Source organism: Diabrotica undecimpunctata, chromosome 3 (assembly GCF_040954645.1).
Source record: "Diabrotica undecimpunctata isolate CICGRU chromosome 3, icDiaUnde3, whole genome shotgun sequence".
Lineage (NCBI taxonomy): Eukaryota > Metazoa > Arthropoda > Insecta > Coleoptera > Chrysomelidae > Diabrotica > Diabrotica undecimpunctata.
In genome coordinates this window covers 130,700,245-130,713,471 of record NC_092805.1, presented here as the reverse complement: position 1 = coordinate 130,713,471, position 13,227 = coordinate 130,700,245, and the positions used below count along the sequence as shown (strand labels likewise).

The 13,227-nt window shown below is 33.4% G+C and overlaps 1 protein-coding gene across 1 annotated transcript in view; it reads left to right on the top strand.

Annotated features, from left to right (window-relative positions):
• Cngl (Cyclic nucleotide-gated ion channel-like) overlaps positions 1-13,227 on the top strand; it is a 591,998-nt gene that overhangs the window by 559,058 nt on the left and 19,713 nt on the right. Inside the window, exon 20 of the mRNA XM_072526928.1 lies at positions 7,802-8,029. Within this exon, the coding sequence (XP_072383029.1) occupies positions 7,802-8,029 (228 nt within the window). The remainder of the gene's footprint in view (positions 1-7,801; positions 8,030-13,227) is intronic.

Below are 13,227 nucleotides of genomic sequence, written 5' to 3'. Positions count from 1 at the left end.
CGAGGTATTTTCGTTAAATCAGATATTTCACTGGCAGCAGTATTAGCAGTAAGTCCTCGTGTAAGTAAAGAACTATATATTGTTTTTAAGATTTCTCTAGCGTCAGCAGATAAATGCTTTTTCTTTGCTGGAACACTGGAAGAAGCACCATCAATGTTTTTCCACGGACGCCACATAATGCTGTTTTATAGGTATAAATAGGTATAACACTGGTAACACTTGTAACACTTTCAACTAAATGAAACAAAATGTATATTTAAAAATTTTTTTAATCGGTTTTATATACTTTTACAAATTATACAGAATAGAGGGAACCTGTATAATTATTCCAGGAAATACTTAACGATCAACAAATTTATTGTGGTCATTAAAAGATCAACCATTGATAGTAAAACTCACTGTTAAAATGTTTACAACTTTATGAAATAAAATGTATTCTAATTGTTTTTTATAATTTTATACGATTTTTTAATCGTTTTTATATTACCAGGAATTTATTATACAAACAAGATAACGACACTTTACAGTAGCTTCAATCTTACCTGAATACTTACCTGCTCAACTAATGATGACTAAGCTGGGATACTTGCGGTCGCGTTTTATTGCAATCATTAAGCACTCAACCATATTTCGTGAAATAAACTATATACGTAAAGTCTCTGTTTACCGGTGTACACATTCAAGGGCAAAGGATTATATTTGTAGAAATATTAGTAACTAGAAATTAACCTTGTGTCTAAGGCATATTATACGGGAACGTTCGAGACCTCGACTTTCGTGTAAAGCAGTATTTCACGATTGTTTATTAATTTACTTCACGCATCAATCTTGAAGTGTGCAGTATTATATCAAAATGTGGAAAGAGAATAATCCTTTGAGTGAAGCTGAGTTGTATACCTTACTCCTATCAGGCAGTAAAGAAGATGAAGTTGCAGGGCTGGGCGAAAGCAATAGTGAAGCGACTGATAATGATGGTTGTGAGCCGGAAGCACATAAAGGTAAATTATCAATTACTGAATTCGAGAACGAGGAAGTTTTAGCGACGTCTTCTGAAAATACAGATAGTGAACGATCTAATTTGTCTGATGTTATGTGCAAAAGACGAGCATGGCATTATTCAACTCTAAAAATGGGTAAGACATTGGCATGTAATTTAGTATAGAAAAACAGGTCTCACTACGAGAAGTCAAAATATTGAGACATGCATGGACGCCTTCAATTTATTTTTTTCTGATATTATAATGTCAATGATTCTTGAGTTTATCAATAAAAGAGCTATTGAGTTCATAGCTGCGTATAAGAGTAAGAACGAAAAAAAGGAGGATTGGATTCAAGTTGATCTATTCGAAACTCGTGCTTTCTTTGGTATACTTATATTAGGTGGAAGATTCAGAGAATCTCATGAGAAGGTGCATAATTTATGGTCCAATATAAATAATGCATTTACGCGTCCTATTTATAAAGCTTCTCTAGATTAGGATATATTTATAAGTATTTTGAAGTATATTCGCTTTGATAATTTGGATACAAGAGCAGAAAGGAAAGAACGAGATAAATTACCACCTACTTTTGGTGTTATTGACGAGCAACTGATAGATTTTCAAACGCCTTTTTAAAGTCTACAAATATCAATGCCAAGGGACGGTTATATTCGTTAGTTTTTTCTATCAGGGTTTTTAGGCACTGCAGGTGATCGTTTGTGCCGTAATTAGGGCGGAAACCAGCTTGTTCCCGAGGTTGGTAAAAATCCAGCTTTGTCTCTAATCTGTTCGTTATTATTCGGGTGTATAATTTGGATGGTTAAGGAGACTGATTAGTCTGTATCTTTTCAGGTCCGCTATATCTCCCTTCTTGTGTAAGAGTACAGTTATTGAATTATTCCACTTTGTTGGGATATTTTGATTCCATAGGCATAGATTAAAGAGCTTTTGAATTTTGGTTATCAGTACTGAGCCTCCTATCTTTATCGCTTCTGTGACGTTACCGTCCTCTGTGACGTTGTTATTCTTCATCTTTTTTAGAGCCTTGTAAATTTCGTCCAAGGAGATTTCTGGGATATCTTCGGAACCCTGATTTTGAACCTTCCTTTGCTGATAAAATATATGTATATATATATATATATATATATATATATATATATATATATATATATATATATATAAAAATGCCACAACAACCATAAGTGTCTACATTCAGCAACTAATAAAATAAAGATAAAAAGGGAAGTCAGGCAAGGTGATACCATGTCACCAAAGCTGTTCATTACCGTTCTTGAGTATGCATTTAAAAGACTAACATGGCAACAGAAAGGAATATCCATCGATGGAGAAAGATTAAACCATCTATGTTTTGCGGATGATATCGTGCTTCTGCCAGATAATCTGGGAGAGATCAAAGACATGCTCCAAGAACTGAATGACATACTACAAGAAACTGGGCTAGAGATAAAGTTCGAGAAAACCAAAATGATGACCAATATGGTTCCCAGCGAAGATATACAGATCAATAACAACAAGGTAGAATTAATCGATAACCTGAAAAGAAAGGCATTTAACCAATGCATCTTACCAGTCTTGACCTACCGAGCAGAGACCCTAACTTTAACGAAAGCTACTGCCAAAAAACTGAGGGTAACACAAAGGCGAATGAAGAGATCAATGCTGGGCCTGACCTTAAAAGATCGCTTGAGAAATATGGAGATACGCCGACGAACTGGCGTAGACGATATTATACTGCGAATCAATAAACAAAAGTGGAGGTGGGATGTTGCTAGAATGGAAGACGGAAGATGGACGAAGAGATTATTGGAGTGGAGACCAAGAGCCGGCAAGCGAAGTTGAGGCAGACCACCCACCCGATGGACCGACGACCTAAGGAGACTAGAAACAAACTGGATTGCAGCAGCTAAAGATAGAGAGAACTGGAGACGTTTGGAGGAGGCCTATATCCAACAATGGATGTGAAAATGGGGCTGGATGATGATGATGAACTGATAGATTTTAGGGGACGTTGATCACTTCTGTTTTATATACTTAGTAAACCGAAGAAATACGGTATAAAAGCTTGAAATTTATGGAAGGCTGAAAAGTTTTATTGTTGCAACTTTGAGATATATACTGAAAATGTTGGTGATCAATGTAAACGTATCCAAGACCCAAGAGTTGTCAAAACACTGGCAGAACATTAATATAGGTCTGGTCGAAATATTACAACTGACAATTTTTTACCGACATTGCTTTATTTGAAGAACTCTTATCCAAAAATTTAATTTTTTTGGGTACTATTAGAAAAATTAGAAAGAGTTTACCCAAATTATTGCTTGAGATGATATATCGTTCACGGTATTCTTCAAAATTTTTGTTCTCTAGAAACATTAGCACAGCTAATGTTAACACAGGCTAACAATTTTGCCGTATTATTATCGACCTTGTGACCTTGTAAGGGAAGACCAAAAGTTTAAACCAAATATTATTTTGGATTACAACAAAACCAAAAGTGGAGTTGATATTTTAGTTAAATTGATTTCTGGAGGAGCTTGCATAACAATTAACCTCACTCAATATAAAACGATGACCTGAAGCAATATACGAAGAACCCACTAGGTACCATATATCCGTAATCGTTGCCATAGAGACCACCAATATTAGTATAAAGAAGCAAACAGAAGTGTCGGAATCTGCAACAAAACGAGGTCGTTGTTATTCTTGTAGAGGTAGTGACAATAAATATTTAAACAGATGTGACTTTTGTAAAAGAAAATGCAACTACTGCCAAAACGACGCGGATACGGAACTATCTTAAAACATTTAAACAAATACAATAATTTAGAATTATAAGTTTCATGTTTCGTTGTTTTTTGTTAAACTAAAGATACTCTTTAATAATACTGACTATTTTAAACACCCTTATAAAATAGGTCACACTCGAATCATCATCGTAATCGAAGAAAGTCTTCATTATTGACAATTTGTACGAAATGCATCGTACTTCAATAAGCTCGAAACCTTGGTTTTTATCTGTACTAGTCCCATCCATATCATTAGGCCAAAAAATACTTTCATTTCCCTTTCGTGTCATATGAATCAACTTTATAGACAGCTATTATACAATTATTTAATATGGTTTCATTTAAAATTCCATTCGTCATTCAAATCTCATTCAAAGTATCGGTTAGTTTTAGTACCAAGTAAAAAAACAGGTTCCAGAAACAGCAAGTGAAAGTCAATATGTAATTTATCTTTGATATAATTCATATTTCTGAAATTCATAACTTCATCATCAAATTCAAACCGATTTAACTCATTACTTTTAGTATATTCCCAAATTATTATATTTTTTGACAAATCTCAAGCGGATTCTTCACTTTCAATTATGAAATTTATATTTTCAACATTTTCTGACTGATTTTAGTTATTGAAGAATAAGTTTCGATACTTACTTGTTGCACTCCCCCCTAGATGTAGAAATGTAGATAGTATATTTTTAATTATTTTAATTTTTTTCGAAGACTGGTCATGCCCACCGAAAGCTTTCTTTTACAATTATTTTTATTAGCAAAATTTGTAGTTTCCAGATAACTATCTTCACTAGTAGATTAGTCAAAAATTGGGATCGTCCAAGGAATTTTCCTATTCCTTGTCACTTTCAAAAAAATCGCTCTCCTCTAAAATTCATTCATCTTCACTTAACTTTTGTTTATAATTCCACGATTTACGCATTTTACCAACTAAAATTACCCACTGCAATAATTTTTTTGCAAACTAACAGGACGTGTACATGTTAGTCAAAATAATGTAAACGATATTGACTCAAAAAATGGTGGGAGTAACGAACGATAGTCGACAGTCATTTTCGAGAACCCGTATGTCACGCCTTTGCAAATCGTCTATATCTACGGTTCTGAGATGTACACACCGACATGAGCAACGATAACTTTTGTTCCCACTAGTGGCCACATGGGTTATGGGTTGAACGGAAAACTTACTGTGCCCATGGGTGGTTCACACGGAAGCTAAAGTGTTATAGTTAATTGGTTGAGTGTGGGCAAGGTTTAAATTTGTTTCTGTTTATCGTATTGTATATTTCTTGTTTCCTATTTATTTCTACGGTAGCTCGGACCATTCGGTAATCGCTTGCTACCTAAAATTGATTTAGGACTGTAACCCATTAAATTATCTTGTTTTGTATGTGATAATAAATTCGATGTCGTTGTTGGTTTTGCCGTTTAAACTTCTTTAAGTCAATCTTCTGTGGATCTTTTTACATAGCAAGCTATGGATCAAATATCATTGCCGTTTGGTTTGTACCGATGCAACCGATGTGACAAAATTGTATTTTTGCTGTATCGCTTCTTATTCCTTTTTTGATATTAAAATCACAGAATATTATTGTGAAATGCTAATGGTCTTTTGTAACCGCTATATATACAAGTTCACAAGACCATCTTATTTCTTCCTTAGGAGTGTTCTGATATAGTTGCTTTGACTTAAGTATATTTTATTGGCTGTTTATTTGTATTTTTACAAGTTAAGCTCTTGTTAAGACTACTTTTATGGATATGATAGTTTAGCTTATTTTTTAATGGAGACTGCAAGGCTCAAATTGCATTTTCTTTTCTTTGAGACGATAGAAAATGTGTTCCAACGCCTGCGACTGTAACTACATGGCTAATAATAGTTGCAACTATAACTAATATATACCAGATCTGATTTTTCTCCACAATCTATGACACGGACTAATACTCTCTGGCTGAATTTTTAAATCTATTCAGCAGGCGGAAATTCGAAACGTCAAGGTAAAGCAGAAATTTGAAACGTCAAGCTAATTTTACCGTATTGACGAGCATATGGATGCATTCGCTTATTGTGGGTACAGCCACTGTTGATATCTCCCTAATATGGGTTTGACGTTCTAGGTTTGTACCTAGGATGGTGGGTACTTTGCTAAGCGTTTGTGCCCTTCAATTAAAAAACTGGCAGGACCCTGGTCTACCTGGCCTTTCGGCTATACGACCGTTAACGACTCCACTGCCCCTAAGAGACCGACACCAAAATGAAGGTGCCACGCTACGTACACAAGGAACGTCTCGTGGGGCTCCACCTTCCCCGTAGTACCTGTGTTGCGATTACCTCTCCTACCCGTTATCCCACCCACGGGCGGATAGGCGACGCAGGCACAGGAATTTCCACCTCGTACGTGGACAGGTCGCCGCCGAGGATCTCTCCTCTACCACTCTTGAATCTCCTGACGGGTACGTGCCGGGGAACCAACACCTTGACATAAGGCCAAAAGAGGTGTGTACGAGCCCAGCTCGTTCAAACTCGCCAGATTCTCTTGGAATGAGAGTGGAGTGGTCCCACGAGAGTGTCGTCTCGGATACTAGGAGTGTAGACCGGTGTCCGTGTCACCTAAGCGACCGTGTGCGTTTCTACAAACCCGACACCGCAAGCGACGGCTCTCCACCTCTCAATTCCTACCCATTAGTCGCCTCTTACGACAGGCAGGGCCTTCTGACCTCGGCCGTATTCTTATCTCCTCGAGCCGAACGAAGGATGGTGGGTACCTACCGTTGTGACCTTCACTCGTAGTTCTAGGCCGTTAAACTTGGTCTAAGTCCAAACTTAGCCATATATTCTGAAGTAATAGATGCCCACTCCCGTTGTCATGCTCGCCAAATTAGAAATCGTGCTCCGTCATAAAGGGGATTACTTTGTGCCCCGTAAGCTGGGTTATTGGATATCCATAATTCCCTGGATGGGAATTCCCTTTACACATGGAGACATATACGCAAAGTATAATTTACCCATGTATATATTATTACTAAGGTCGTCGAATATCTTTTATTATGCCAAAAATCATCATGTTGTGCTTAAACTAATATTAAAAGATTACTAGCACGTTGAATATAGTTAAAAATATATACAACTAATAAATATTTAACACTATATAAATATTTGGCTAACAAAAAGATTTTTTTATTGCTATATAATTTAAAAAGCTGTTTTTGGGGATATCTTAATTTTATCAGGCCCCCAATAGGCTTTGTAAGTTGGTGTAAAGAAGACGTCTAAAATATTAAAATTGATTTTACATGGGAACAGGAGCTGCCCTTTTTTAGATCTTATTGATTATTGTAAAAAACAAAATATACTCTCACCATACCCTTGAAATAGTTTATAAGCGTCAATTGTGAATCATCTCCATCTTATTATGAAGCTTTTTTAGAGAATTAATGAGGCCAACAGCTGATAATGAATAAATCTACACTAAAATAATGCAAGAGAGAAGAAAGTTAGGAAACTTTAGAAAGAAATATATCACTTAAAAATATTATTAATCCACTGTTTATTAAAGAAGTTATGAACGGAATTGATAAAAAAACATTTTTAACTTTCATTAATCCAAAATAAAGTATTTTCATATTTCCCAAAATGACCTCAATATTATCGACAACGTATGAAAAAACGATTGGAATATTTAATATGGATCTATTTTACGCTGGAAAAAGCTCGCAGAAAAGGTCTTTATAAAGAGTGATTTTACAAATAGTAAATTTATTTGATATGAAAATCATTTATTTTACTTAAATGTTGCATTCCCGAAAAATAAAAAACTAGTTGGAGGCTAATACTTCCGATTACAAAGTGAAATGGAGAAACTGGATGTGAACATCATGTGCCTAATCATATATATTCTTTTTTATATATATATATACACATCTACAATTTACACTGCAGACTACAGTTTAAGAATTGGAAACATACTTAACCTACAATAAACTTAAACATATTTTTGTTGCTAGGTCTCACTCCGAAGGTTCCAGCATGCATCACGAACAACATCGAACGGACAAAAATTTTTTGACTGCTCCACTTACATCAAGCCCTCTACACTCTTCCAACGAATCAAATGAAACAATAGAAAGAAGAAACTTAAAATCTATATTAAAGAAGTTGTCCGAAGATACCAAAGAAAAAGATGTTAATGATGCCGCTATGCCGGAGAAAATTGATTCGACTGAGTTTAAAAGGTGAAAAATATTGTTATATCGGTTTAACCTATAAAATGTTTAATGTCATTATTTGTTTAATTGTTATTTCTTTATTTTTTATCCCTTTTTCAATTACATATCTTTTTCTGATGTTAGATTATGTAAAGAAATTATAATGTACCAGTAATATATAAAAGATTTATTTAAATATAATAATTTAAATATGATCTCTGGCATATGACAGCTACGACTGGCTCTGGCATAGTCCAATCTAGAGGTCCAATTTTCGATGACTTTTTCCAACATTTTTTGCCGCATATCGGCAAAAACGCGGCGAATGTTATTCTATAAGCAGTCAATCGTTTCAGGCTTATCGTCGTAAACTAGCGACTTCACTCCTCACAGAAAATAGTCTGGCGGTGTTAAATCGTACGATCTTGGAAGACAACTGACAGGTCCGAAACGTGAAACTATGCGGTTACCAAAGGTTTCTTTCAATAAATTAATTGTGGCACAAGCTATGTGACATGTTGCGTCGTTTTGTTGAAACCACAACTCTTGCATATCCTGGTTGTTCAAATAAGGAATAAAAAAGTAAGTAATCATGGCTCTATAGCGTTCGCCATTGACTATAACATTCTGGCCAGCATCGTTTTTGAAGAAGTACGGACCAATGATTTCACCAGCCTACAAAGCACACCAAACAGTCAGTTTTTCTGGATGTAATAATGTCTTAACATATACTTGAGAATTATCTTCACTCAAAATATGGCAGTTTTGTTTGTTGACATAGATATTCAACCGAAAGTGAGCTTCGTCGCTAAACAAAATTCAACGGCAATCTCGTTTTGGATCCATTTACATAATCTACACCTTGCTGCTAAGTAATCGTGCAGCTTTAATTTTTATATGAGTTGGAGTTTGTGAGCACGCAAACTAAGATCTTTCCGCAAAATCTTTCATTAAGTATACGTATACGTATTTAACTGCTGTGCACGATGGCAGATAGACTGATTCTGGTCTTCCTGTATGCTACGCTCTACAGCAGCAACAACTTCTTCTTGTACTCACTGTACAATATCTCTATGGATGCAAGTTATCATTTAGAGTAAACGTGGTGTAAAAACGTTCCATGGTTAAGCGAATTAATTGCTCTGGTAGACGGTTATGTTGACCATGCTGAAATGCCAAACCCAACTAAACATAAATCATATTTCAACTAACATTTCCATACCTCTAAAAAATACCCCTTATTTATTAATAATAAGAAATTTGCAACGACACCGAAAACAAGAAAACTCCATAGAAACGTTTGTGAATCTTGCAATGCAAAAAAAATGGCTATTCATGTGAAACGGTATATTTATATAAATGGTATATTCTATTTAATGAAATACTCCAGTCACTGTGGAGGAAAAGAGGTCAATACCTCTAAATTTTTTATAACTGAATCGATTTTGCTAAAAATTTGGAATTAGTCTTATTTTACCTCGCTCTTCAAAAGTTATATATGCGCTAGGTGAGTTTTTTATTTTTAAGGGGTGAAATCACCCCTTATTGAAAATAATGAAAAACATTTATATTAAAGCATTTTATCGATTTAAATCGTGTTAAATTAGGTAATTGAAATATTGTCAATTATAGTAATGGATATTGTGTACATTCTCAACCCTTAAATAATCTTAAAAACCACCCCTTTTAATAAAAATAATTATAAAAAATCGTTTAACAGGTTCAAAAGCTTTTGTAGTGCATTTATATCATCTACAATGTAATTCTCTGCTTATATAAAATAATTTTGGTTGATTGCAACACTTTAACCCTTAAAAACTACCCCCTATGTCAAAATATATAAAAAAATCTTTTTAAACAACTTCAAAAGTTTTTAATGTACATTTATATTCAAAAATTCATTTCTTATCAATAAAATATTTTTTGATTGGTTGCTTATTTTCAACCCTTAAAAATCGCCTCTATGCTCACGAAACAAATTCCCCTTTGGTAAATGTCTAAATAAAAAAATTAAATATACTCATGATGTTTTTATTGTAAAAAATTATGCATGAAAATACTTTACATTAGAAAGTATACAAAATATATTTACAAAAATAAAAATTATTTACAATATATCAAATTATTCATTGTCTGAAACGTCATTCTTGTCGTGTTCTAACTCCACCTCTTCTTCTATTGCAGGACAGTTTTGACAATTGTCCCCAGAGCATGTTTCACACGTAGCATTGCAAAAAAGACCTAGTCTACGACAGCCTAACGCTGAGCCGCAACCCTTTTTGCAATTACAAAAAAATCATTTTCAATAGTTCTTCTGATGCAGGTGAACTGTTCATTTTTATTGGTTGTAAAATATCATTACTCTTGAACCATCCCCAATCCGTTATATCAATCTCTTTGTTTCCAAGCCATATCTGAGTTTGTAAATAAACTCTTTTGATATGCTCATCCAGGGCACTTACATTTGGTACAAGAGATGATAATTTAACTGCACTATTTTTAGTTGTGGCTTTAATAAAGGAGTCGTAATCTTCGACCTTATTCATTTTGTTCATGTGGGTGTCTTTGGCAAGGCCATACAGCAAAATTGTATAGTATCTCCCAGCTTCTAAAATGTCTTCGAGATCTGAAGTACTCCTGTCATTGGCACTCATTGGCGGCTTGCCCACGTTCGTTAGTTCTCTGAAGCAGATGTTCAGTTTAGAGGTGACTATATTATATACATAACATATATTTATATATATATATATATATATATATATATATATATATATATATAAACTAAGGTACACTCGAAGAGTGGTGGGTTTTTCGGTCAAAGTGGAGAAATAAAAGACAAAGAAGGTGGCTACTTTATCTATTTATTGAAGACGTTTCGCTTTCTGCTCAGAAAGCATCATCAGTTCATCTAAAACGAACAATATGAAACCAAACATCCATAGAGAAGTTACAATAAAAGTGTGTTACCTTACAAAGACATGTAGCAGTCAATGATGTTAAAAATATGAAAAAGCTTACGAAACTGGACATTCAGAGTTAATGTTGTATAAAACAATTAATTGAAACTTGGTATAGTTTGCAATTTAACAAAATTAGCACAGCAAAAGAACATGTGATAAACATACATGTATATAATAAAGGTATTATAAAAAATTTTGAATAAAATCCTTTATAAAAAGGTATATAAAAAACCCAGTTGGGCTATGTTGCATTGACAAAACGTTTTCGGAATAAATATTCCATCATCAGTGTCAAGTTAATACATGGATGTAGCCACTAAATATGTGGGTAAAAGCCCTTTAAAAATTATTAAATAAGGTTTGATTTAATGTAAATCAAACTAATATTATACGTCATTGGTTGCAACACGCGCCCAATAACAAGTTAAAACAAGTCTATACCGTTGGCGCTAATTTAGAATTATCTAAGAAATTTGTAGTGAAATGTAGAATATTTAGTAATTGTAACCTAGTATTTACTTACCTACGTAGTATTAAATAAAATTAAAATTTCATTTAATCAATTATCAGATATTTTTCATATATATATATATATATATATATATATATATATATATATATATATTAATTACATTATTAAAAAAGTCGAAAGGATTCGAGCGCCTACAGCACCTCAACCGCTGTACACGCTTAGCGAGATACTCTCGAAAGGCATATTCGAAATATTTGGGTCCACGTTTTTAGCGAGATAGAAACCATTTATCCTTGTCAAAATATTCTAACTTGTACTCGACGGTTTAAAGATTATAAAGCTATTTGTAAAATTGCAATTCATTTAGTAGTTTTTTAGAAAAAAAAATCCCAAAAATCGCTAACTAAGGCACTTTTTCAACAAAAAAATGCAAATAACTCGAAAAGGAAGCATTTTTCGAAAAATTATCAGGAGAGAAAAAGTGTTTATTTTGATGAGATCACCTAAAAAATTGATTACGAAACAATTCGGTGAAATTGCTTTTTTGTATAAGTTATTTGTTAATAACAATTGCCGGCCCACTTGTAAAAATTTAAAAAAAAAAAATACATTTCATCTTGGAAAAATATATAGAATCGAATAAAAAAGGTTTGGTGCATTAGAAATGCAAAAAGAATTTTAGTCGGTTGATGCTCTGCTTATAGGGGTAAACCGCTCGCCTTTACACAATATTCATTATTATAGTTGAAAATATTTCAATCGCATAATTTAACATGATTTAAATCGAAAAAATCGATTCAGTTATAAAAAATTTAGGAGTATTAACCTTTTTCATAGTGAACACATTTTGGCTGTGAATTATAAGGGTATCCACAATTATTTTCCAGGTACCTACCAGCAAGTCTAATCTATTATCGTTTTCTTGCACAGTATTTTTGCGTGTGAAATTTGGCTTGTGGTATAAGTCTAAATTTTCTTAACAATAGAAAATAAAGTCGAATATAAGTCATTAATTTCGAATATTTTACCCACCTGCTGATTATGCCTTAATATATTTAGAGGTTGTTTGGTATTATTTCAGTTTGAATGCATCTTCGGCAAGCTTTTAGCCATGCTTTCCCATTTCTTGTACAATATACTCTGAGTTGAAAGAATGTTATAATCATAATATTAACCATTCCTTTTGGCCTAGTCTGCTTTCTTTCATAGAAGTGCCAAGGTTATCGCTCATGTTTTAATGCCACAAACAGCTGCTTAAAATCTTTTTAATTTTGTACATTAATTTTGATATGTTTATCATTATTAATTTTAATATAAGCGTTTGGAAAACTGCGGATCATAAAATAAAGATCGTTATAGTTTATAATCCCCTTTACAACAATCGGTTTGGGCATTTGAACTTTTTGAGTTCTTTTAACACTTTTTAGCTTGTGTTTTTTTTGTTAAATCAGTAATAGAGTAGTATCCATTTTTCTTTCTTTCTATTTTCCTCTTGAATCCAGTCTGTGTTATATGCAAATTATTCTCCGTCTTTATGATACTCAACTGTTTTTTTTTTGTATATTATTAAACAATTTTTTATCCAAAGCTGTATAGTGTACATTTAGTTCAACATTTTCTTCAAATTATCTAACTGACTGAATGTGTAGTTGATCTGTCGTTGATGTGCCTCCTCTGCCGCTGATAATTTCCCATCATTAAAAAAATAGTAGTTGTTTATTTTATGAACGTTAGTAGTTTTCTTATAAACTTGCATGTTTCTACAGTTTTAACTGACACAATTTCTTTAATAT